This window comes from Ornithodoros turicata, chromosome 4 (assembly GCF_037126465.1).
Source record: "Ornithodoros turicata isolate Travis chromosome 4, ASM3712646v1, whole genome shotgun sequence".
Classification (NCBI taxonomy): Eukaryota; Metazoa; Arthropoda; class Arachnida; order Ixodida; family Argasidae; genus Ornithodoros; species Ornithodoros turicata.
The window spans coordinates 23969497-23995616 of record NC_088204.1 but is presented as its reverse complement, the minus strand read 5'-3'; the positions used below and the strand labels follow the sequence as shown (position 1 = coordinate 23995616).

The window sequence follows — 26120 nt, the reverse complement described above, 5'->3', positions numbered from 1 at the left end:
TGCACATCGGCGGATCGTTGCATCAGTTCTCCTCGACGTCAAGCGCGCCTATGATACCGTCTCGCACATTTATGTGCCGCACGCCTTGCGCTTTTTTGGAGTATCTGGTTGGCTTTTCAGCTGGCTCCACGATTTCATCACGAACCGGACTGTCGCTGCCCGCACGTCCCATGGCGAAAGCTCTAAGCATACTGTTTATCAAGGCGTTCCTCAAGGAAGCTTTCTGAGTCCTACACTCTTTAATGTGGCAATGGCAGGTCTAAAACCGATAATTCCTCGCAATGTAGCATTCTCTGTGTATGCCGATGACGTTGCCCTTTGGACAGTAGGCAAGTCACGACCAGCAATTCAGCGCCGTTTGGAGCTAGCCTTAAATAATGTCCATGTGTACCTCTCGCGACTTGTACCTCTTCGCCCGAAAAGTGCGTCGAGCTCAGTTTCACCCGCAAGGCTATGAGGAACTTCCCCTTTGGGTTGCTACAAAAAGCTCGAGCCTGTACGTTTCCATCACTTCCTTGGGGGGGGGGGGGGGGGGGGTGATGGCAGGATAGGCTCGCCGTTGTTGGCCACACAGAAGTGGGCGTCGTCACGACTATAGCAAAAAAAAAAAAAAAAGAAAACGCAAAACACAAAGGAAGGACGGACGGATGGAGGATAGAGGAGGTTGAAGGATGGACTTCCGTGGTGTGGTCATGGACCCGGACCTGTGCCCAATTGTGGCCAACGCAAGGCCAACAGACAGAAAAAAGGACCTGCTACACGGAAGGACAGGATGAGAATGATGGTTTATTGAAGCGCGCGGGGAATTTATCGGCTTGACGATGGTGATGCGAAGGCACACTACACTGGGCTCACCACAGTAAGCACCTTGAAACCAAAGTGCAGCGATGTCTTCCTGCAATTCAACATTTTTCTGGCTTAAGATGGGGCCGTGATCAGCGCTCCCTCCTAGCCGTTCACGCTGTTTTGGTGAGGGCCACTGTGCTTTACAGCCAATCTGCCACAGGATTTGCACAACCCTCGCTGCCCTCGTCGCTGTCCTGGAGCTCCAATAATGCCTGAAACACAGCATGTCCTGGCAGAAGCTGGTGAACTCCCGGAGGAGGTTCTCCGTGATCGCGAATCGGCTCGACAGTTCTACGTTTGCGTGCGCACATTCCCCATCACGTACTCCTCAGGAAAATGCGATACCGTCCTGAAAGTGACTTCCGTCGCGAAGCCCACACTCTTAAAAAAAAGGGTGTACTCTAACTCCTTTTTCAGGGAGTACACCCTTGCCACATATACCACTCCCTTAGGAGTGTACCGTTACTCTCCTCCTTAAAGGGGGTACCAGCACTCCCCCCATAGAGATACTAGAGTGTAGAGATACTTTCGTTAGGGAGTCTCCTCACTCTCTTATTATGATTGCCAGTAGACCTTGAGAGGAGTCTAGTAACGCTTATGGAAGGAGTATCACAACACCTAGAGAGGAGTATCATAACACATAACACAGGAGCAGAGTAACTCCCATGAAGCCAGTGTCACTACACCTTGAGGGGGATTTGCAGTGCTTTGGAATAGCCCTTCACGTGGCAGTAAACACAGTGCAAAATCGGAGATTGATGATCGAACGGCATGTACAAAGTGGAGGAGTCAACAAAGACATACGCAAATGGAAGTTGAAGAATTGACACACTGAATAAGTGGTACCTTTGTTTATTTAGATGGTACACAAATTCTACAATAGATACTAAGGACAACAAGAATCATAAACTTGTCTCAAACTATGCTACACTTCTGACTCTCGATTTAAATAGTGTTTGTCAGTTATACCGTACTCTTGCAATGCATGCAGGAGAACATGTGACTGGTAAAAGATGTAGCACAATAGTTTTTACTTAGGACTACTAGAACCACAAAATAGACTCATCATTTAAAATGAAATATTTCTCGCACATGCCTTTTTCTGGAACTACATGGCGCGAAGTTTTTTGTACGACAAGCAATTGTTGTTTGCAATGCACAGGATAGGAAGAATTCATTTCTCAGAGCAACATGGCACATGTCCCTAAGACGTAGGATATCACTGGAAGGGGATTAGACTAAAACACATACTAAACCATGACATGCGATGTGAGCAATTGAATCAGATTCACTCCAGTTCCATGAGCCAAAAGAGCTAATTCTCCTTCGCAAGCGCGGACAGCCACTTCAGAACACTCACAATAAATAGTCTGGAAACTAAAAGTACTATATTACAAACTATTTCAATTGAGTCGAAATATTTAAAAAAATCACTGCATCGCAATCGAATAAGCAACATGAAAGACATATGCTCCTGAGAAAAGAAAGCTGACTTTCATATCTTTCATCTTTCAAAAGAAAGCAAGTTTCGAAAATGAAAATTGGCAAACGTGCCTAAGCTAGCTGGGTAACTTCCATTTCATGTGTTTAATAAAAGGCTTTTTTTTAGTTTACAAATTTCACAGTTCACATAAATACTTTACATGGAAAATAGTAGTGAATAATCGACCACATCACCTCCCATATTCATAGTATACAAATATACATACAAAAATACATACAAATATTGATACGATACTTCTTTGCTTCAAAAACCCTGTTAAGCACAGTGATGAAACTGTTCTAATTAAGAACATCTATTTGGGAGGATATTAATACCAGTACCTACCATAACTGGTGAAAGATCAGATTTAAATGAAAGTATTCCAAAATTTGTGACTGAAACAACTTCTGCAACTGTGAAATAAAATATATTAAGTGATCTGACAACTAACACTTATATGTGCCAAAACTCATGAGTCTTATATGAATATGTACTGCCTGTCCTGTTCGAGTCTGTCCACATTCAGTCAGTTTACTTCTGCTCAGCAAGATCTCCCTTTGTATGCCATATTTAAAGTCTCGTGTCCAGATACTTTGATAAATTTCGGTATTGGTGTGTCAGCATCCACATTTATAATTTGTTTGGACTCATTGCGAATCTGTAATGCACAAAAAAGACAGTGTTAATGTTCTGAAGGGCTTTGAGCTCAAAACGTTAAGCACTTAGTATTCTAGTCAGGCAGGAAATACAATACCAATGCAGATCGCGACCTATAATTGATTTCAAGAACGAAAACTAAATTCATCACAAAGTAAAGTGCAAGCGTGAGTAGCATATCATCAGCTCAACTGGCCCACAATTCACACAGTGGCCTGGACGCCATTAATGAGCAATTAGAGCAATTTGGGACCCCCCACAGTAATTAGGATCATTCAGTGGGTCATTACACTAATTGGGGAGCATCTAAGACGTGTCCAGACCACTGTGTGAGTTGTGGGCTAGTTGAGCTGATAAAAAATAAAAAACAGGTTGAAAATAAAATAAAAAAATAGAGATACAGTGGAGAGAAGGAGTTTAGTTGAAGATCAACGACGCCATCTTGAAGAAAGCGGTCCGGAACGGCCGCTGACCGTCGCTGGGCGACGGAGCACAGAGGCAGGTTGCAAAGCATCACAGCTATGACCACCAGTTCCGGACATCCTGTGACGTCAGCTGTGACGTCATCATGGCATGTCTGGGCAAGTTAGGAGAGCTCTGGACATGCAAGGAGAAAAACACTTGTAATACAGAGGCTGGGAAAGCAAGAGTAAATATGGAAACCATCAATAGCTAACAAGAAAATAGAACTAGTTACACAACAAATGATCCCACCACAACAGGAGCGCAGAACGATGCGACTGCTCTATCCGACAACCAGACAGAGAACTGACTCGTAATGGTTTTTTTCTCCTGTAGAAAGCTCCGCAGCTGCACCCCCTAGCGGTTACTTTCTCAACTAATCTCACAACAGAATTATTAAGAATCACGCCAGCGCTACTCCCGTTCCCAAGACAGAAGAAGATAGAAAATGGCGGGGATGCCCGGACAACAGCAACCAGCACCCGACGTGCACTGGCACGAAAATCGCAAACAAAGCGGGAATAAAGTTGGCGAAAGCATTAGTTACACAACAAATCAGCTCACCACAGCAGGAGCGCAGACCGATGCGACTGCTTTCCGCGACAGCCAGCGAGAAACTGACTGGTACGCCGCTCCGCGACCGCTACGCATGCGCGCCCTCTGGGGCGACCACCTCCGAGAGGCTAAGAGACAAGAGCATTCCTGCGCCCCCTGCTGGCCGTTCTCATTGGTCGTGACGTCATCCTATTGTCTCAGGACTACACTGTTTTTTTCCACTAATGCTCCTTTGGACAAGGTCAATCTACAATGAAGCCATTGCATGACGTCATCATGCACCTGCGTGGCTCAAGGACGCGTGCACTCTAGACAGGGGACCTATTATTTATTGAATCACTATCCCAAGATTATTTCCTTTATTCTTCTATAACGATTGAATAGGAAACTATTGCAGAAGAGCACCATGCATGAAAGCTGATCGTAGGAATTCCAAAGTCTTACTAAATGAGACTTGCAAAAGAACAAAATATCCTAACACGTAACTCCACCAACGGCTAATAAGAGGACTAGGCACTCAACAAATCAACACACAGTACGAGTAACAAGGAGCGCAGAACGATGCGTCTACTCCGTCCGACAGCCAGGCACGGAACTGAGTCGTAATGCGTTTTCTCCTCTATAAAGTCATGCATCTATCCCTCTTGCGGTTGATTTCTGAACTAATTTAATCGGGAAATTATTAAGAAAGCACTATTCCCATTCAGGGCAGCACTATCGTCAAGACAACAATGTTCCTTGTCAAAAAAGAAAAAATACAAAGCGTCAACAAAGGAAAGCATGCATATCGGGGCATGTCAGAACACGTCAGGACAAATCGCACGACTGCTGGGCAACAGAGGAAAACAAAGAGACACTTGAACAGAGTGAAAAAGACACTCACCATCATTTTTCACGTTCACAGCATTCCCTCATTGTAAATCCGCTCATCACAAAATCCACCTGCATGGTCGAACACCATTCACCAGTGACGAACCACACATCCGCACCCCATCAGGGGCAGACAGAACCCCAGCGAAACTAAGCTCTTCCACTGACGGCCAACGCAATTGCCAGGAGCAGAATTAGCGTGCCCACACCCGTCAGTGTCCAAGAGAGAAGTGAATCCTTGCGCCCCCTGCAGGCCGTTGTCATTGGTCGTGACGTCATCCTATTGTCTCAGGGCTGCCCTGTTTTTTTCCACTAATGCTCCTCTAGACAAGGTCAACCTGAAACAATAGTGTTGCGGTATGACGTCATCATGCAGGTGCGTGGCTCAAGGACGCTTACGCTCTAGACAGGGGACCTGTTACTTATTGAATCACTATCCGTAGATTATTTCCTTTATTCTACTATAATGATTGCATAGGGAACTATTGCAGAAAAACACCATAGATAAGAGGGGATTGTAGCATTTCATTCCCAAAGTCTTACTGTTCAGGGAAAAAAATAATGGTTCAGCACGACATCTCCATCCCAGCCGAGAGCCATGCAGCTAAGTGAATAATCACGCTTTGTTCCTCCTGAATAAAGTCACACACCTGTCCCCCTCGCGGTTACTCTCTGAACTAAATGAATCGCAAAATTATTAAGAATAGCTCTACTCCCATTCAAGGCAGCACTATCTTCAAGAATATTCCTTGTACAAAAAGAAAAAAAACTACATGTAGAAGGAAAGCATGTCAGAACAGGCCCAGGCATGTCAGCGCATGTTTGTCAGACAACAAGGGGGAAAAAAGCGAAAAGAAACAAAGAAGAAAACCAGTATCAAACTGTTTCTAAGCACACGCACTCCTCTTATTCAAAAACAGTGCTCATCATAAATCCGTCCAGGACAATACACACCATTTTTCTATTGCTACACTTTTTTCCAGTAACGGTCAATGCATTGCTACAGACTGCGTGACGTCATCACATCCTGTCTGAAGAAGAAGACAGCGGCAAAGACTCCTATTATTTATTGAATCGCAAGATTATTTCCTTTGTTCTACTCTTAATGACATTCATTCTCTCATTGAAATTCAACGAAAAAGCACCCTGCATATTAACGATTTTCACCCCAAAGGCTCATCACGGTCATTAGAATTACAGTAAACTGCCACTGCTCTTTAAAATTATAAGTGAGTCCACTCCACATCACCTCCAGGCTTATGTAATACATGACCCTTTCTATGCTCATACATTCGTTGTCTGAGGCTACACCTGCGAGCAAAAAGGCGCGGAAGCCGGGGGGCAAAGTTCCATTCGCGCATTGCGAGCAAAAAGGCGGGAAAGCCGGGGAGCACAGTTCCATCCGCGCACGCCAAAGCACAAGAGAGAACGCCTTTACGGGAACATGATGGCATTCCTACCATATTGATGATTTTCTACCTTGCATTGCAGTTTAGAAAAACTACTACAAAACTATAAATTAGGAGCTCATTAAAATTCTACTTTCTATGGAAACTATAATTGCCCTATTACTTGGATCGCTATTAATGAAGCGCTCCAATTTTTTCTCTCTTCCCATTTCAGCCTTGTCATACAGTGAAGCAGACTCACATCCAGAATAATTAATTTACACTGAGGGTGCCGTGCTTCAGGAATTCCTATCCTGCGCTCAGATGCAAGCATTTCTTCACGGATACCTTTAACAGCTGACTTCCTCAACATACCGAGCTCCTAACAACATCTAACAAACGATCAAAGAAACCCTCTTCTCAGCTGCACCATGCGACTTTCTTCTGCGTAAAATCGGTGATTTGAGGAAGACAGCAGCGAAAAATTGCGCGCACTTGTGCTTGACTTAAAAAACCTGAAGCATATGCTAATAAACTAAGAAAAAGACACTCATGTCTGGTATCTGATAGTGCCACATACACAGACGCATTGCCCTTGCGTAAAGCAAGCACAGGACAAGGGCACACAAATTCCTTTAAGCGAGAAGGAAAAAGGCTTAAGACGGAACGCTCAGGAATAATAGCAGAGTCACAGGTCATCGCTACGCGGCTCACACAAGATAACAACAATAAGAAATAGCGGCGGGTAAAATTGCAACACTGCTAAACAAGCCCCAACATGCCATGATGACGTCGCAAACCAGGAACAAAAAGCACGCGCGCGCACACAGCAGCTCAGGAATCAAGGAGCAAGGAAGCAAGGAGAGGTGCTTTATTGGAATTTCTACTCCACACTCAGATACCAGCATTTCTGCACAAATACCTAGAACTGCATACAGCTTACTCCATCAACATATCCAGGAAAGCGAATACTGACACTCAACAACATATAACAAAAAACAAACAAATTCCATTCTCATGAACTCTCCTCTGCCGAGCGGCTTTCTCCTGCTCTACCTGGATGCTGACTGTTTCCCCTCATCTACCTTCTGAGTAAAAGCAGTGAAAGGAGAAAAGAACCGCGAAAAATTACACGCATTTGTGCTCCAATAGCTGTAACTGCAAGAAACCGTAGCGCACGCCAATAAACTGAGAAAAAGACACCCATTTCTGCCACCAGATAATTCTTGCATAATGCCACATACACAGCCGCATTACCCTTGCGTAAAGAAAGCACAGGACAGGGATACACAAATTTCCTTAAGTGAGCAGGGAAAAGGCTTTAGTCGAACCGCTCAGGAATAATCGGAGAATCACCGCTTATCGCAACGAAACTCGACGGCTAGCATAACATGACACCAACAAGATACTAGCAACGGGTAAAACTGCAACAAGAAAGACACTGCTAAACAAGTCCAGACATGCCATGATGCCGTCACAAATAAGGAAAAAAGCACACGCACGCACGCACAGAGCACAACGCATTAAACACATGGAGCGCTCAGGAATAATTGTAGTGTTACCGCACATCGCTACGAAGCTCAACGGCTAACACAAGACGACAACAACAAGATATTAGCGGAGGGTAAAAATTGTAGCAAGAAAGACGCTACTGAACAAGTCTAGACATGCGACATCGAAAGCGAAAACACTGGTGATCGGGGAAAAGGCCTAAGCCTGCGGCGGATCATCATAGAGCATACACAAGTTCATTTTTCTATTTCGCGTAAACTAAACGCGGTCTGCTTGGAAAACGACGCACAAATTTTCTCAGGGAGCAGAGAAATATAGAAATTTCTACTCCGTGCTCTGATACCAGCATTTCCGCTCAAACACCTGCAAGATTAAGCACTGCTTACTTCGATCAAGATATCGAACACCCAACAAAATCAATCAAACAAACAACCCCACTTCCACTTATAGAACACTATTCAGCTTTTACCAGAAGGCTTTCTTCTGCGTAAAAGTGGAGAAAATAAGAAAGGAGCAGCGAAAAATTACACGCACGTTTGCTCGCATAGCGATAAGAGAATAAAATAAAATAACGAGGCACACGCTAATAAACTGTGACAAAGGCACCCATTTCTGCTATCAGATAATTATTGCATAATGCTAAATACTCAATTGCATTGTCCCTGCGTGAAGAAAGCACAGGAAAAGGACACACAATTTATCTTAAGCGAGCAGGGAAAGTCACTTCTACTCGGACAGCTTAATACCATAAAGTCTGAATTTTTGCAAAGAAAACAAAGCTTGAACAGCGCCACGAACGTGACAGATACATACAAACAAACAAACAACAGCAGGACCGACGTCGGGCACTCATAAAATACCCTCTCCAAAACAAAGACCTCACCGGGTTCGCGAGGCAATTCCATTAAAAACGCTCGTCCAATCCAACAGATAGCAATGCAAACGCGACTACCCTAATTTTTAAAACCACTATTTCACGCCATAGTACATAAATGTATCACTCGTGTCACACGTAAAGGCAAACACATACTTGTCAAGGGGGGTCCCAGCTCGCACGCGCGCACACAGACACACACACACACAGACACACACTCACATTTTCACACTCACAAACACAAAGTCTATTCATAGCCACATAAATCCATATTATTCCTCAGGTCAATAATTATCCAACCAGCGTCAAAAGACGGCTCACAGATGTATGCGCACGCAAAGGTCTTCGTTCCTCGACCGTCACAAAGCAAAAAAGAATGGAATGCATGTTCGCTATACATCCGAAGAAAGCGGTGCCGTGCTTCTACGCAGCGATCATTGTACACGAGTGAATTCACCTTCGTTTTTGCTTTTATTTCCTTGCACCCATATATTTTGCAAGAATACTATAGAGCAGAACGGGCAAATGTGAACATCATTCGCTACACACTGTAGCTCTCATCATTTTTAAACCAAACCACTTAACATGTGTTCATAGGTCTTCACTAAATAGGTGAGCCGATAATGACTCAAAATGAAATCAAATAATAATTCCAGCATCGCTGGCTGCTGGCTTGGGTACCCTGCTTGGGTCTGCTGGCGCTGGAATAAAAGATTTATCGCGAGGGTACTACAATAGTGAGCTCTGCTGCTGTTTAAGTGATAAAACAGTGCGCCTGCTCGGGGAAACGGATCGCGCGCGTCCAAACCGCGAGGCCGGCGTTGCGCTCGCACGGGGAATCGCGCGCGTCGCGTGTCCAAACCGCGAGAACGGGTCCGCGCGCGGCTCGCGTGGGGCACGGTTCGGGCGCACTGTTTTATCACTTAAACAGCAGCAGAGCTCACCATTGTAGTACCCTCGCGATAAATCTTTTATTCCAGCGCCAGCAGACCCAAGCAGGGTACCCAAGCCAGCAGCCAGCGATGCTGGAATGATTATTTGATTTCATTTGATTTCATTTTGAGTCATTATCGGCTCACCTATTTAGTGAAGACCTATGAACACATGTTAAGTGGTTTGGTTTAAAAATGATGAGAGCTACAGTGTGTAGCGAATGATGTTCACATTTGCCCGTTCTGCTCTATAGTATTCTTGCAAAATATATGGGTGCAAGGAAATAAAAGTAAAAACGAAGGTGAATTCACTCGTGTACAATGATCGCTACGTAGAAGCACGGCACCGCTTTCTTCGGATGTATAGCGAACATGCATTCCATTCTTTTTTGCTTTGCGACGGTCGACCGGTGATATCCTATTACATCCGGAACCAACCACGGAACCTTTGCGTGCGCATACATCTGTGAGCCATCTTTTGACGCTGGTTGGATAATTATTGACCTGAGGAATAATATGGATTTATGTGGCTATGAATAGACTTTGTGTTTGTGAGTGTGAAAATGTGACTGTGTGTGTGTGTGTGTCTGTGTGCGCGCGTGCGAGCTGGGACCCCACTTGACAAGTAAGTGTTTGCCTTTTCGTGTGACACGAGTGATACATTTATGTACTATGGCGTGAAATAGTGGTTTAAAAAATAAGGGTAGTCGCGTTTGCATTGCTATCTGTTGGATTGGACGAGCGTTTTTAATGGAATTGCCTCGCGAACCTGGTGAGGTCTTTGTTTTGGAGAGGGTATTTTATGAGTGCCCGACGTCGGTCCTGCTGTTGTTTGTTTGTTAGTATGTATCTGTCACGTTCGTGGCGCTGTTCAAGCTTTGTTTTCTTTGCAAAAATTCAGACTTTATGGTATTAAGCTGTCCGAGTAGAAGTGACTTTCCCTGCTCGCTTAAGATAAATTGTGTGTCCTTTTCCTGTGCTTTCTTCACGCAGGGACAATGCAATTGAGTATTTAGCATTATGCAATAATTATCTGATAGCAGAAATGGGTGTCTTTGTCACAGTTTATTAGCGTGTGCCTCGTTATTTTATTTTATTCTCTTATCGCTATGCGAGCAAAAGTGCGTGTAATTTTTCGCTGCTCCTTTCTTATTTTCTCCACTTTTACGCAGAAGAAAGCCTCCTGGTAAAAGCTGAATAGTGTTCTATAAGTGGAAGTGGGGTTGTTTGTTTGTTTGATTTTTTTTTTGGGTGTTCGATATCTTGATCGAAGTAAGCAGTGCTTAATCTTGCAGGTGTTCGAGCGGAAATGCTGGTATCAGAGCACGGAGTAGAAATTTCTATATTTCTCTGCTCCCTGAGAAAATTTGTGCGTCGTTTTCCAAGCAGACCGCGTTTACTTTACGCGAAATAGAAAAATGAACTTGTGTATGCTCTATGATGATCCGCCGCAGGCTTAGGCCTTTTCCCCGATCACCAGTGTTTTCGCTTTCGATGTCGCATGTCTAGACTTGTTCAGTAGCGTCTTTCTTGCTACAATTTTTACCCTCCGCTAATATCTTGTTGTTGTCGTCTTGTGTTAGCCGTTGAGCTTCGTAGCGATGTGCGGTAACGCTACAATTATTCCTGAGCGCTCCATGTGTTTAATGCGTTGTGCTCTGTGCGTGCGTGCGTGTGCTTTTTTCCTGATTTGTGACGGCATCATGGCATGTCTGGACTTGTTTAGCAGCGTGTTTCTTGTTGCAGTTTTACCCGTTGCTAGTATCTTGTTGGTGTCATGTTATGCTAGCCGTCGAGTTTCGTTGCGATAAGCGGTGATTCTCCGATTATTCCTGAGCGGTTCGACTAAAGCCTTTTCCCTGCTCACTTAAGGAAATTTGTGTATCCCTGTCCTGTGCTTTCTTTACGCAAGGGTAATGCGGCTGTGTATGTGGCATTATGCAAGAATTATCTGGTGGCAGAAATGGGTGTCTTTTTCTCAGTTTATTGGCCTGCGCTACGGTTTCTTGCAGTTACAGCTATTGGAGCACAAATGCGTGTAATTTTTCGCGGTTCTTTTCTCCTTTCACTGCTTTTATTCAGAATGTAGATGAGGGGAAACAGTCAGCATCCAGGTAGAGCAGGAGAAAGCCGCTCGGCAGAGGAGAGTTCATGAGAATGGAATTTGTTTGTTTTTTGTTATATGTTGTTGAGTGTCAGTATTCGCTTTCCTGGATATGTTGATGGAGTAAGCTGTATGCAGTTCTAGGTATTTGTGCAGAAATGCTGGTATCTGAGTGTGGAGTAGAAAGACCGCCGCCACCAAAAGGCACCAAGACCGGACACTACGACTTCCGTCTGACGCTTCTAGGGGTGGTAGTGCCACACTCCCGTCTGGTACAAATGCACAATAATTTCCTGCACTACCCCCTCGATCTGCACGAGGTGAACGAGGGTCGCTGAACACAATCGCGGCTAAGCCCATCACAAGCAGCCACCCACCGCCTCCTCGTCCATCAAGGCAGATTACACACACTTACGTCAGTGTGACGGAACCAGCAGGCACGAGGAGACAGTTACCCTCATCAGCCCCTGAAGATGTGCCCTCTCTGGGACTCCTCTCAGCGGTACTGGCTACCCTTAAGGCAATTGTCTCTGCTTTTCCTGGTGCGTCGCAACTGCCCGAGGTCCAAGCGCTTCTGGCACTGGAGGCATTATCTTTGCATCAGCATGACGGCATTGTATAGAAAGGCCATGGCGATGCAGCGAAATCCTCGAAGCCTGCGTAACAAGCTCCCTGATTTTAAATTACAAGTTCCCTTTTATAGCTGTATGCGAACACGGCATGGATTCTACACATCGCCGTTAATGGATACACAATCTATCGATCTCATCAATCCTCTGAGAGCAGAACAGCGCTATACGTTCGTAATGACCTCGTTGGTGCGCCCATCGGGTCAGTTTGTCATCGCTGTTATGATTATGTCACCTGCAGGATCCGCCTTGGCCCTATGCTGTTAACGGTCGGTCCCGCGGTACAGGTCCCGTGGAGTGACCTCGAACGCTTACTTGGTTCTCTGGAAGCCCCGGCGCTCGTGCTGGGTGAGTTCAATGCCCATCACTCGGCCTGGGGAAGCCGAAGGACGGACGGTACGGGAAGCAGGTTGTTGCAGACAATGGAGAATAATAACATGTGCCTGCTGAACAATCCAGGGCCAACTTACATGCGATCCCCAACGTCACTCGATGTATTGGACCTCTCGTGGTGCTCTACCGACATAATTCGCCACTTGTCGTGCGCTACGGACGTCGACACTAGAGGTAGCGATCATTTTCCTCTATATATTTCGCACGACAGACTGCCCCTCTCAGCAACTACTGGACTGATTTCTTTAACAAACTGGAGACGTTTTCGTGAGGGCCTCAGAACATCTGTGCACACCGGTATGTCCCCAGAGACTCTCTCGCAAGCAATTAGCCCCGGTATTCAGGACGCGGTGGTTATGTCTAAAAGGGTTACAGGACATGTCGGTCATTCTCCAGCAATTAACCACCTTAGGGCATTACGTCGCCGAGCAGAAAGAACGGCTCGTCGGACAGGGCAACTTACGGATATTGTGGAATACCGCCGGATGAAGGCTAAAGTAACATGAGAACTTAAGAAAGAGGACAGGAAGCGTTGGCGTAAGTTTTGTCACCATCTTTCACCGTTTGACCCGGCCACGAAGATCTGGCGGACAATCCGATCTCTGAAGGAGGCGCCCCCTCAAAAGAATCCTCTCGCGGCCTTGGCTATCGTTAAGGATGTAGACGAAAACACGCTAGCGACGGACTTCTGTGTGGTACTAACGAGACCGGCGGCTGCCTCGACGACACCGCTACACCGCAGTTTTGTCCACAGTTTGACGGCTGAACTTCACCAAGACTGGCCCCGTCCACCGGAAGTTATGGACAGCGACTTCACACTAATCGAGCTAAAGGCAGCGTCGAAGCTTGTGAACGCCGGCTCGTCCCCGGGACCCGATAAAATCACCTATGCCGCACTGCGAAACCTTGACGGGGGGTCACTCCAAGCTCTCCTTCATGTGTATAATACGTCTTGGCAACAAGGATCCTTATCACCCACCTGGAAGGAGGCATTGGTTGTTCCCATTTTGAAACCAGGCAAGCCCCCAAATGCCCTATCCTCCTTTCGCCCTGTGAGCCTGACAAGCTGTATGGGAAAACGGATGGAGAGAATGGTTTTGCATCGCCCCGACTGGTGGCTCGAACAACAACGTGCGTTCCCTCACGAAATGGCTGGATTTCGTCGCCACCGAAGCTCCATGGATCCCGTTCTCGACCTGTCTCTACAGTCCAACATGCTCGTGCCCATCGGCGGATCGTCCTATCGGTCTTCCTCGACATCAAGCGCGCATATGATACCGTCCCGCACATTTGTGTGCTGCACGCCTTGCGATCGTTTGGGGTATCCGGTCGGCTCTTCATCTGGCTCCAAGACTTCCTTAGGGACCGAACAGTCGCTGTCCGTACGTCCCAAGGCCAAAGCCATCAGCATCCTGTTCCTCAAGGAGTCCCCCAAGGAAGTATTCTCAGTCCGACATTCTTTAATGTGTTGATGGCCGGCCTACAATCAGTAATTCCTCGCAAAGTGTCGTTTTCCGTGTATGCAGATGACGTCGCCCTTTGCACAGTAGGAAAATCACGCCCAGCCATACAGCGCCGCCTGAAGCTCGCTTTAAATAATGTACATACGTACCTCCCGCACCTATGGACCTGTCGCGTGTTGAGTGAGGCCAGGAGACAAAAGGCGTCCAGTCGGACCAAACTATTTTATTGACCGTCCTAGCCGGTCGCTCGAGTAGAAGAAGAAGAAGTAACTAGCTCGCGTCTCGTGAGCGCGAGATGGCAGGGCACAAAGAGGGTCATGTGGCCAAAGGCGATGTTGGTGCAGCTAGTGCTGCTACATCATCCTCCCTCCCCTGGAGAAAGATGATGCTGAAGCTGCAGGCTGGACAGTGCGGTGCAGATCCCACGATACGTGCTTGCTTGAAACTGGGCGCAGTGGGAAAGATCGAGATGCGGCTGAGGGGGCGGCTCGATTGTCATTCTGTGCGTCAGGCTCGTTCGAAGAGTCTGAAGAAAGTTCCAGCTGGGTGAAATGCGCCAGAGATGAGGGGTCTAGGTGAGCGGGCTGCAGCCTATCGATGGAAATGTTGTCCTCGCGGCCATTAAGCTGTACACGGTAGAACTTGGCGTATCGGTGCAGAACTTGAAAGGGGCCGTCGAAATGAGGTTGAAGGGGCTTACGAACGGCATCCCGGCGAATAAAGACATGTGTACAGCTTTCAAGCTCTGGGCTGATGAAGGGATGGCTACGAAGGTTTCGTCGGGTTGGGGAAGGGCAGAGCTGGGACATTGTCAAACGGAGTTGGTGAAGGAATGACGATGGCTCGGCTGCTTCGGGGCGCACAGGATGGAAGAATTCTGACGGCAAACGTAGTGACGTCCCGTAGACGAGTTCTGCGCTGGAGGCGCCGATGTCTTGCTTGAGGGCCGTCCGAATACCGAGCAGCACTGTAGGAAGAGCGGCGAACCACTGGGTACGCTCACGCGCGCAGGAGAGGGAGGCCTTAAGGTGACGGTGAAAACGCTCAACGAGCCCGTTTGCTTGGGGGTGGTATGAGGTGGTTCGTATCCGATGTGTGCCGAGGGTCTCCAAGAGCTGGGTGAACAGCCTGGCTTCAAATTGGCGGCCGCGATCTGTGGTAAGGGTAGCAGGCACACCAAAACGGGCTATCCAGCCGTGCAAAAAGGCTTCGGCAACGGTCTCGGCGGTGGAATCGGCGATGGGAATTGCTTCTGGCCACCTCGTAAATCTGTCAACGCATGTTAACAGGTATGAATGACCATGCGACGGGGGTAGCGGGCCCACCAGATCGATGTGCACGTGGGAAAATCGGGCGTCAGGGAGCGGGAATGCTGCTAAAGGTGCCTTGTTGTGCTGGTTGACTTTCACACGTTGGCAGACGAGGCAAGCGCGGGTCCATGCCCGAACGTCGGCGTTCATCGATGGCCATAGAAAGCGGGTGGTGAGCAGCTTCTGCGTGGCGCGGATACCAGGGTGGGCTAGGGCATGCACGCTATCAAAGACAAGGCGACGGAAAACCTGCGGAATGAACGGCCTGGGTCTGCCCGTGGAGATGTCGCAAGTTAACTTGAGGAGCGATCCGGGCAGAGGCACCTCTTCGAAAGAAAGAGTGGTGGCAGAATCTCGCAGTTTCCGAAGCTCTTCGTCTGACTGCTGCGCCTCGGCGATCTTGGAATAGTCCATCGTCAACTTCGGAAAGGTGACAGCATCGACGTGCATCCTGGACAGAGCATCCGCTACAGGGTTGTCGGTTCCGTTCACGTGGCGAATGTCGACGGTGAACTCACTTATGAAGGCCAGCTGCCGGGCTTCACGGGGAGTGTAACTGTCGGCAGCCTTGGACAGGAACGCGTAAGTCAAAGGCTTGTGGTCTGACAGGATGTAGAACGTTCTTCCTTCGACGAAATACCTGAAGTGGCGGATGGCTAAATAGGCAGCGAGCAGCTCACGGCCAAACGCACTGTAGCGGGACTGCGCTGGAGAGAGCTTCTGCGAGAAGAAAGACAAAGGTCTCCACTGCCCGTCGATGTACTGCTGTAAGACACCGCCAACAGCATGGTCAGAGGCGTCAACCATGATGTTAGTTGGCGCGCCGTGTTTCGGGTAGACGAGGACAGTAGCGTCTGCAAGGGCTTGTCTGGCAGCGAGGAAAGCGGTGTTCGCTTCTTCCGTCCACGAAAACGGCGTTGAAGATGGCGTGCCGCGCAGCATGTCTGTCAGAGGTCGCAAAATGCGCGCACAGCAGGGAATAAATCGTCGATAAAAGTTCACCATTCCCAAAAACTCTCGCAGCTTACGCAGTGACGTTGGCGTTGGGAAGTTGCGTATGGCAAGAACTTTGTGGTCGAGAGGGCGGATGCCGTCGCTGCTGATTAGGTGCCCGAGGAACTCCAGCGATGGCTTGCCGAACTCGCATTTTTCGGCGTTCACAACAATGCCGAACTCTTGGAGACGCTGGAAAAGCGCGCGAAGGTGGTCTTCGTGCTCCTCGGGGGACCCGCTGGCAACGAGGATGTCATCTATGTAGGCAAACGCAAAGGGAAGGCCGCGCAGCACTTGATCCATAAAACGTTGGAAGGTCTGGGCGGCGTTTCGCAGACCAAAGGGCATCCTGAGATATTCGAACATGCCGAATGGTGTAACGATGGCAGTCTTGGAAACGTCGGAGGGTTCTACTGGAATGTGATGGTAAGCTTTTACGAAATCGACCTTGGAGAACATGGTCATGCCGTGGAGATTGGAGGCGAAATCGTGAACATGCGGGATGGGATAGCGATCTGGCACAGTAACCTTGTTAAGGGCTCTGTAGTCGCCGCACGGCCTCCAATCTCCGGTCTTCTTCGGTACCATGTGCAAGGCTGATGACCAACTGCTGGAAGAAGGCCGGACGATTCCAAGCTGGAGCATGTGTTGGAATTCCTTTTTCGCAATGGCGAGGCGCTCGGGGGCCAGGCGACGAGGACGGGCATGCACGGGAGGACCTGTAGTGACAACGTGGTGAGTCACTGTGTGCATCACGGGCCGCTCGGTGTTACATGGCTTCAAGAGGGATGGGAACTCCTGCAGGATGGCGGAGTATGGACAGTTTCCAGCCTTGAAGCGGGCGATGCGGCTGCACACTGAATGGCGACAGGGAATGCCGTTGACGCGAAACCGGGTTTCTGCATCCCAGAGCAAGCGTTTTTTCATGTTCACCATGAGACCGAAATGGCTCAGAAAGTCTGCTCCCAGAATAGGGTACTGCAAGTCAGCCACAAGGAAAATCCATGCGAAGGAGCGGCGGAGGCCCAAGTCGAGAGTGAGGGAATGCTCTCCGTACGTCGCAATCGGCGTGGAATTAACAGCTTGCAGGGTGCGGGACGTTGGCTTGCGTGGTGAACGAAAAAGAGAGGACGGAAGTACACTGACGTCAGCGCCGGTGTCAACAAGAAACTTTAGTCCGGAATTGTTGTCAAGAACAAAGAAGAGGCGGGATGGACGAGTGCCAGAGTCACCAGCCGCCATATCTAGTGACTGGCTCGGGAGTTTCCCTGGAAGGTGCATGGTGGTGTACAGTTGCGAGCCTTGGTGCGGAAACGGCGATGATACCAGCAAATTCCAGCTGGAGATGGGGAACGTCGATGCGCGAAGCGGGATCGGCGTGAAGACGGAGAAGGACTGCAGTGGCGGAGGGCTGCAACCTCCAGCTGCAGGTTGGAGATCTGTTCCACGAGCTGAGAAAGGTCCACTGCTTGCGGCGAGCTGGAACCAGTAGCCGTAGGCGGAGAAGGGGGGTGCGAGGCCACAGCTGCGATCTGCGGTGGTGCCATTTCCATGATCTTGTCGGCAAGGTTGGCCAGGTCGTTCAGGCTCATGGTGCCAGCAGCGGCTAAAACCATGCAGACATTGGCCGGCAACCGCTGGAGGAAGAGTTGGCGGAGCAGGGAATCGTCGATTACGGCGCTGTCGGGACGATCGCCGAGCAGTTGGCGCATACGCCGTAAGAGCTGAGAAGGCGCGCGATCTCCGAGTTCTTCTTGGGTCAGCAGGCGCTGGAATCGCTTTTGCTCCGACATAGACGTCCGGCGAATTAATTCAGTCTTGAGCACGTCATATGGTGATTGTGTCGGTGGGGAGGCAACCAAGTCGCGCACCTCGGAAGCATCAGTAGGGGAAAGTGCGGCAACGACGTGGTAGAACTTCGTCAGTTGGTCACTGATGAGACGAAGGGCGAATTGGGCCTCAGCTTGCCCGAACCATACGACGGGATCGGCGGCCCAAAACGTCGGCAGCTTGATAGCGACGGCGGAAACTTGCGGTGGGGGCAACAGGGGCGCCGCAATAGCGGGCACCGCAACGTTCTGTTGCTGTGGTCCTGGGACTTGCTGGACTGGCGGAAAGTGGCCTGCTGGTCCTGGGAGAGGGCCAGTAGCAGAAGGGGGTCCAGTGGCCATCACGTCCGGGTCACCAGTTGTCGCGTGTTGAGTGAGGCCAGGAGACAAAAGGCGTCCAGTCGGACCAAACTATTTTATTGACCGTCCTAGCCGGTCGCTCGAGTAGAAGAAGAAGAAGTAACTAGCTCGCGTCTCGTGAGCGCGAGATGGCAGGGCACAAACAGGGTCATGTGGCCAAAGGCGATGTTGGTGCAGCTAGTGCTGCTACAGACCTCTCACCCGAAAAGTGCGTCGAGCTCCCTTTCACGCGCAAAGCTATGACCACTTTCCCTCTTTGGGTTGGTGCCAAGAAGCTTGAGCCGGTACGCTTCCACCGCTTCCTTGGCGTGGTAATCGACTCGGACTTGCGCTGGGCTCGCCACATTAAACACATTGAAACTAAAGTGCAGCGATGGCTCCCCGCAATTCAACATCTTTCTTTCTCAGGATGGGGCTGTGATCAGCGTTCCCTGCTCGCAGTTCACGCGGCGTTGGTGAGGGCGACTGTGCTTTACAGCCTTCCTATTCTGCACAGGATATAAACAACATCATTAAATACCCTTCGGTCCCTGTTTGCTCGAAGCCTTCGGCGCTGCCTCAGAGTTCCAAGAATGTCTGAAACACGGCAAGTACTGGCTGAAGCTGGTGAACTCCCGGTTGAGGTTCTAACGTGAAACGGCTCGGCACTTCCTACGTTTGCGTGCTCACATTGCCCGTCACCCGCTCCTCAGGAAAATTCGATACCGCCCTGAAAGCGACTTCTATCGAGTAGCGCAGGGGACACGCCCGACTCTCACTGGCTTCATAGCTAAGGGCATTATACCGCCGGAAGCCCCCTGGTCTCTGCCTGTACCGCCAACTTTCGTAAGACTTCCAAACCTTCTGGAAAGAAGAGATCAGGTCCCCCTCAAGTCCTCCGAGCCCATTTTCATGCTCTGGTAGACGAGAAGTTTTCTACGTTTACGGCAGCATATACAGATGGCGCATCCCGAAACAACAAGTCCGCCTCAGCATTCGTCATACCATCCGAAGGCGTGGTGCGAGGACGACGCCTTTCACATTCAACCTCCTCCACAGCTGCGGAACTCTATGCCATCCTTTTCTCTCTACAACACATCGCTGATTTTACCCCGCGGGAATGGGCAGTCATCACAGACTCCAAATCTGCACTTCAAGCTATTGAAAATTCCGGCATACGAGGCCCATCCGCACCCCTAGTCACAGATGTGTTAATGGCTTACCACACTGTCTACGCAGCAGGCGACAGGCTAGTTCTCCAGTGGTTTCCAGCCCATTGTGTTGTCGTGGGGAACGATCAGGCTGACAGCGCCGCAGAAGCAGCACTCTGGTATCGGAAACGGACCAGTATTGTTCTGCTGAGAGGAGACCGCCTTTCCATTCTGCGACGCCTCGTGACACCCCTGGCTTCCCGCCAATGGACAACTGACATTCTCCCCCCATCTATGTTGAGCAGAGTAGATCCAACGCTTGCTTTCCGCATGCCACGAAACACCTCTCGTCAAGATGCTGCATCAATCCACCGACTGCGACTCGACGTGGCCTTTACAGCTCAGTGGCGTTACCGCTAGAGACAAGTTGACTCTCCCACCTGCTGCCACTGTGGTGCTCTTAAGGACCTGAAGCACATTCTTCTTCATTGCCCCCACTACCAACCTTCCCGAACCGCACCCTCCGAGTCTCTTAGTCAGCTGGACTCTCGCCCTTTCTCCCTATCCAAATTGCTTGGTCCCTGGCCTAATCCAGCCCAGCAACGATCTGCGCTCAAAGCTCTTTTGACATTTCTGGACACCACCGGACTTCGATCGTTATTGTGAAGGGGCTCATTATTTTATTCTCCACATCCCCACCAGCAATGGGGTAGAGGATCGCCTCTCGCGATGAACCTCCCCACTCTCCGTCTCAAGATAAATTTGTTGTTGTTGAGAGTTGCGATGGCAGTGTCGTATATTCGCTTCGGTGATGCCGATGCCTTCGATCGATCGCTTCGCAGGGCCGGTTAGGCAACTGAGCAGATATCTGAACTTCTCGACCTTTGGTAGGCTAGGCCACTCGTGGATAGTAGTGCAGAAATGGTCCAGAACACTTGCAAATCTGCAATCTTCCCTACTGATGTTGGCACGTGCAGCTTGGGTAGTGCTACGCTTCCGATAGATTGTGACAGGGCGGGACGGGAACTATCGCGTGCAATTGGCGAGACGGGTGGCACTGGAGCAGAAACTGACCTCTGTGCGACAGACCGCCGAGCCGTCGTAAGCGTAATGAAGATGTCATCCTGATATTTGGTGGCTCCCAGATACTCCTCTTCGAATGCGTCATCATAGATGGCTTACTGGATGGTTGGGTCGAATTCTCGTAGTTGCTGGGCTTTAAGTTCGACGTTTTTCACTGAGCTTTCGATCGCGGCGACTGCATATTCATCGGAAGGTTGGGTGGCTTGTAGCTCGGCCATGAGCCGAGTGACCGCTGCGCGTACGAGGCCGCGAGCTTGCCGTGGGCGGTTCATGGTCCACGAACGTCTTTGGTGCGATCTGACTTGAGGCTTCTCGAGGTTTGTCATGAAAATGTTACGAGATGGGAAGGCGACAACTAAAAAGGCTTGGCCATCGATTCTTACTCAACGGAGTTCAGAAAGGAACTGAACGGATGAGCTCGAATCCCGCGCTAACAGCTTGTATTTATTAAAATTCGAAAGCGACAGTGTTGTTTTGTGAGTGCTCTATATTCCGTAACTCTCCAAATATCGGCATCGGTTTCCCTATAAAATCCCACAATGTGCAACGTCTGATCTGATGGTTGTCAATCATTGCAATATAACCTAGTCGGATTGTTCAATAGCACAACCGAACTTTGTTGTTTTTGAAAAACTGAATTGTTAAATCATTTCCTTAGTCTTCAGTAGTCGTCGAATGTACAGATATAATGTAGATTTTTGTGCTCCATCGTTATTGTTTTTTTTCTATATTACGTATGTATTTATATTAGTTTTTGTACAGTGCGATATATTGTGCAGATATAACGCTGATCTTCTGTTCCTTTGCTTTTTGCGACCTGATGTGTCCACATAGCTCTGGGAGTCGTTCTTATGTTACTTCTGTTTTGCGGTTTTATTTTTTCGTGCGTTTTCTTTTTGTTTGTTGTTGTTGTAGGTTTGGTTGTTTGGTATGACTAGTTTTACTTTTTAGATGTTATTATTGTCAACGCATGCACGTATGGGGCTGCAGGGGGTTAGGTGCGTCAGTCCCCAAATCCTGACTATCTGTCCCCACTCCCGCTTACGAAAGTCAAGTGAGAAATACACATTAATGATATTATTTTTATCGTCAACTAAATTAAATAATAATAATTAATATAATACTAATTGAATTAATAATTATTATTAATTATTATTATTCGTTCTGACAGGTGTACAACAACAAGGGAGGGATAACGGACGTCTTTTCGTTATCATTTCCATTTTCGTTACTACTATATTTTCGCTTCCGTTGTCCGTTTCTTATACCAGCTTTTCACTTTCGTTTCCGTTGCGTTTCCGTTACTGTTTCTGGTAACGAAATGGCTGTTAGACAGCTGCAGGAGGACAGGACGTCCGGCTCTGTCAGCACCCTGTTTTGCCCAAGTGCTGCTTTGGTGTCATGCATACACACAACATGTAATTTTACGTCGTTGGGACGGCACATCGTGCAATTTTTTTAAAAGAAATGTCGGAACACGTCTTTAGTCATTCTTCTGTCTTCACTCACTCTCTGTCCAGCAGCCAAAGGGGGGGGGGGGGGGCGTAACCTTCTTGTAGTGACGCATTCATAGTCGGACAGTCTCAGTAGTAAACAACACTGCCATAGCCACGGTGAAACGAACAAAAAAAAATAAAGAATGTCAAGAAATAAGCTAGATAGGCTGTCGTTCTCGTACTATGGTAGAGTAGAGTGCGTGGAGTCCATGTTATGTATATGTGTTGATGCCATGGAGTTATGAGGACTGGGACGGGTAGGTAAGCGAGGGATGCACCCTTGAGATCCAATATTGGGCTTTCCATGCTGTCGTGTAGTATTTAGAGCATTGCAGGAAATGGAGTCATCAAAATACAAAAACAAAATGAAAAGTAGCTGAAACGTCATCGCAAAACAGTAATAGCCATTTCCCGAATTCAATACTGGACGAAAATTTTGGTTTCAGTTTCTGTTTCCAGTAATGAGAGATCGTGGCTTGCGTTTGCATTACCATTACCGCAGACTTGTACGTATTTGGAGTATTGTATTTAAAATACTGTATTTTAAATACAATTTACGGTATTTTGGTACTCTACTCAATACTTTTTGTTTTGTGTATTTGTACTTTATTTAAAATACATTTTATGGTATTTTCTACTCAATACTCTAATTACATATTTTGGATCTCCTTCTCAAACTGTCTGTGTCTCATCTTTCCATTATCGTGCTTGTTCAGTGGAAATTCTAGAAATTTCCTGAGTCCCTCGGACTTGATCCGAATATTTGCCCTTCTTGGAAGTCTCCATTTAGCGATCTTGCCCAGTGTGTACTAATCCTTGGCCAGTGAGGGTTCTATTATGTGTGCCCTGACGCGATGACGCCGAATTCTGACCTCGCCGAGCAGGGACCTGCTAGAAGTTTGCTGTGTTCTGGGTCACATATACTTAGTGGAGTTATGTGGTATCTCTTTGTCATCTTTTTGGGACTTGTGTTTAGATGACTCCTATCACACAGCGGCTGCTAGCGTAGTGCGCGGGGTTTCGGTGATTCATGTGACATAGCGGTGACTTGCCGCATTGACCAGTGACCGGTGACTTTTTGCGTTCAAGGATAAATAGTATCTTAATTGTATTTCAAATACTTTTTGGAGTATTTTGTACTCTATCTTAATTACTTTAACTTTCATGTATTTGTACTCTATCTTAATTACATTCTAACGTTAGTATTTATTATCTTATCTTAAATACATTTTTGAGTATCTTGTACATGTCTGCATTACCGTTACCCTCCTCTTCTGCACGATAGAGGGAAGAAAAACTTCACCTCTCATTCATCATGATTAAATAGCCGTCCATCTTATCTTGCATAGCCTATGGTTTGATTTCTTCCGTTTCTTGGTAATATCACTGCAGTGTAATTCATCTCGGTATTTTAATGTTTGGAGTGGTACTGTTCGCCATTTGTCTCACAGTCCCAACCCCACAAGCCTTCTAGGCATAGGCGGCCCAGTTTTGTTCTGTATGCTTAGTTTGCAATAAATTACATTGAATTATTATTATTATTATAAACACCTTCTCGCTCTCTTAAGTAACAATATCCATTTTGACAGGCATACTGCGATGGAGACTTCATAAAAGACTTAGCGTTGAAGAACTTCGGCAGTAACTTCATCTATCACACAATTGACCACAACTTCGATCCTATGATGGTCATGGAGTTCCACATCACTTACAAAAGCGACAGCAACATGGTCTTCAACACGGTATTGTACTTTCGTCAAATTTTGCGGCCCCAAGGAACACCGCGTCCAATAAACGGACGCGTAGTGTTAGTGGGGGGGGGGGGGGGGGGCTTGTACGTTCTCTCTCAACCTGAAGGTCACAAACTGGATGCTACTAGAAAATGCGTCCAAAGTTATCTGCGAAGTCAGTTTTTAGTGAAACAGCGTAAGTGCGTCACATATAGACCACTTGCACTCCTACGTCATCGATTACGTTTCGCCGCCGCGCAAAGCATGCTGGTGGGCACCTATCAACCTTATCAGCCTTTTCGGCCTATCAGCAGACGCGTTTTTCCCGCTTCTTGCCAACCAGAGCAAAATATAACCTCGAACCGGTCTTCTCGGGACGCCACATGTTTGTAAACAGAAAGTGGTCTATAGAAAGAGCACTCCTGGTCATTTTTTTCGCAATGGAGCAGGAACCACATCGTGTTTAACGTCATGCATGCCAAGGTTACAGTCGACAAAAGCCATGTTAAGGGGACCATGAAATTTCACTAACATACTGTGAAACTTTTCCTGAAGATGGTTCTTCATGTCGAGGAACTTGTTCCTAAGAGTTTTTCCAAATCAAGTGCACAATTTTTTAACTACGCGCAGTTGATATTGCCCCCGGACTCCTCATCTATGTTCGTTCTCACTCTCGCGTCCCCCTGTGCCTTCCTGTGCTTGCACATTACAAACACTGCGGAAGGCCAGCTTATTGCCTCATCTCCCTCCTTCGATTAAGAGTCAGAATTCGTCTGCTAGAGCGATTCACCGTTCTGGGAATTCAAGAACCCGCAAATGATTGCAGCTCACCTGGGCCCGCTTGCACGAAACCTTCCTAAGTGTAACACTTAGCAAGTGTTGCACTAACGCGTTTGTGCTGCAAGTTTAGGGTTGCAGTTAAGTGGCTTGCACGAACACTGTGACGAACGCCTTAAGTTAAGTGTTCTAAAGTGGATCGTGGCTACGAGCAGTAGCAGTTTTCGAAGGCTCTCATTGGTAGAAAGAGAACTTCCGGAGTTCATCCCAGGAAGTCGTGCGTCACTGCATGTTTGGATTGTGGGAAGTCGTCTGCTTCTGCCGTCGCACCCCAGTAAACCACTAATATCCCTAGGATATCCTTACAAGCTCGTGAACGTCCTGAATATCTGGACATCCATCCAATATCTGTGGGATGTCCCAGAACGACATTCGCGTTTCTATTTTATCGAGTAAATCACAGATGTCCTGGGTATGTCTGCAGGATATCTCGCTTTGGACATTTGAATGGAGGAAAAGCCTTGATATCCCTTGGATACCCATGAAAGATCCAGTATACGAGATTTTGGGCACTGGTTGAACGTCACAGGAACGTCGCCAGGACGTTGACTGAAGATATGCGATAAAACGAGAAGTTTATGACATCTTGTTCTGACAGCCACATTTTTGTTCTGCTGAGAGCAAACAAAAACTTCTGTAAACGTTAATTGGAGGGGAGGAACAAGCAAAATCGTTATATATTTCTATCGTTCGCGTGCTGCTAGCCGTGAAAGTATTTATCTATATTCGTAACGATCGTCAAGCAACAGTGGAATTTGATCACTTTTATAGCTCTACTCAGCAGCTAATCCCATTATAGACAATAGCTTGAATTAAAAACACAGTATCGGGCATGAAGGAATGTGAGAAACATTATTGGTTATACCATGTCTCTGCAGATTCACGGGTTAATTGCAAAGAAGCACCTCCTCACCGTTACAGGTGTATCACGGCCCAAATATGTAACGAACTTGCCCCAACAGCCTTTATTTCAGTATAAGCTCTGGGCATTTTGTCAGCATAAACTGTTGTGAATGCTTCCTTCAAATTCGCGTACGCGGTGGAGGGGACAAAAAGGGTGCCTGCTCTTTTTAGGGTGGAAGCACGTGTGGTAGCATGGTCAGCCTTGGTGGACCGTGCGTCAGAGTTTGGTCGAACGCTGGCGGGGCTTACTACATTCCCTGAATTTTTGACCTGTTATTACT

At 47.8% G+C, this 26120-nt stretch overlaps 1 protein-coding gene across 2 annotated transcripts in view; it reads left to right on the top strand.

The window, feature by feature from the left end:
• LOC135392821 (uncharacterized) overlaps positions 1–26120 on the top strand; it is a 189020-nt gene that overhangs the window by 101840 nt on the left and 61060 nt on the right. The window contains exon 4 of one of the 2 annotated variants that reach the window (XM_064623525.1): positions 23959–24111. The exons of the other annotated variant lie outside the window; for it this stretch is intronic. Within the exon in view, the coding sequence (XP_064479595.1) occupies positions 23959–24111 (153 nt within the window). The remainder of the gene's footprint in view (positions 1–23958; positions 24112–26120) is intronic. 2 annotated transcript variants of the gene reach the window in all.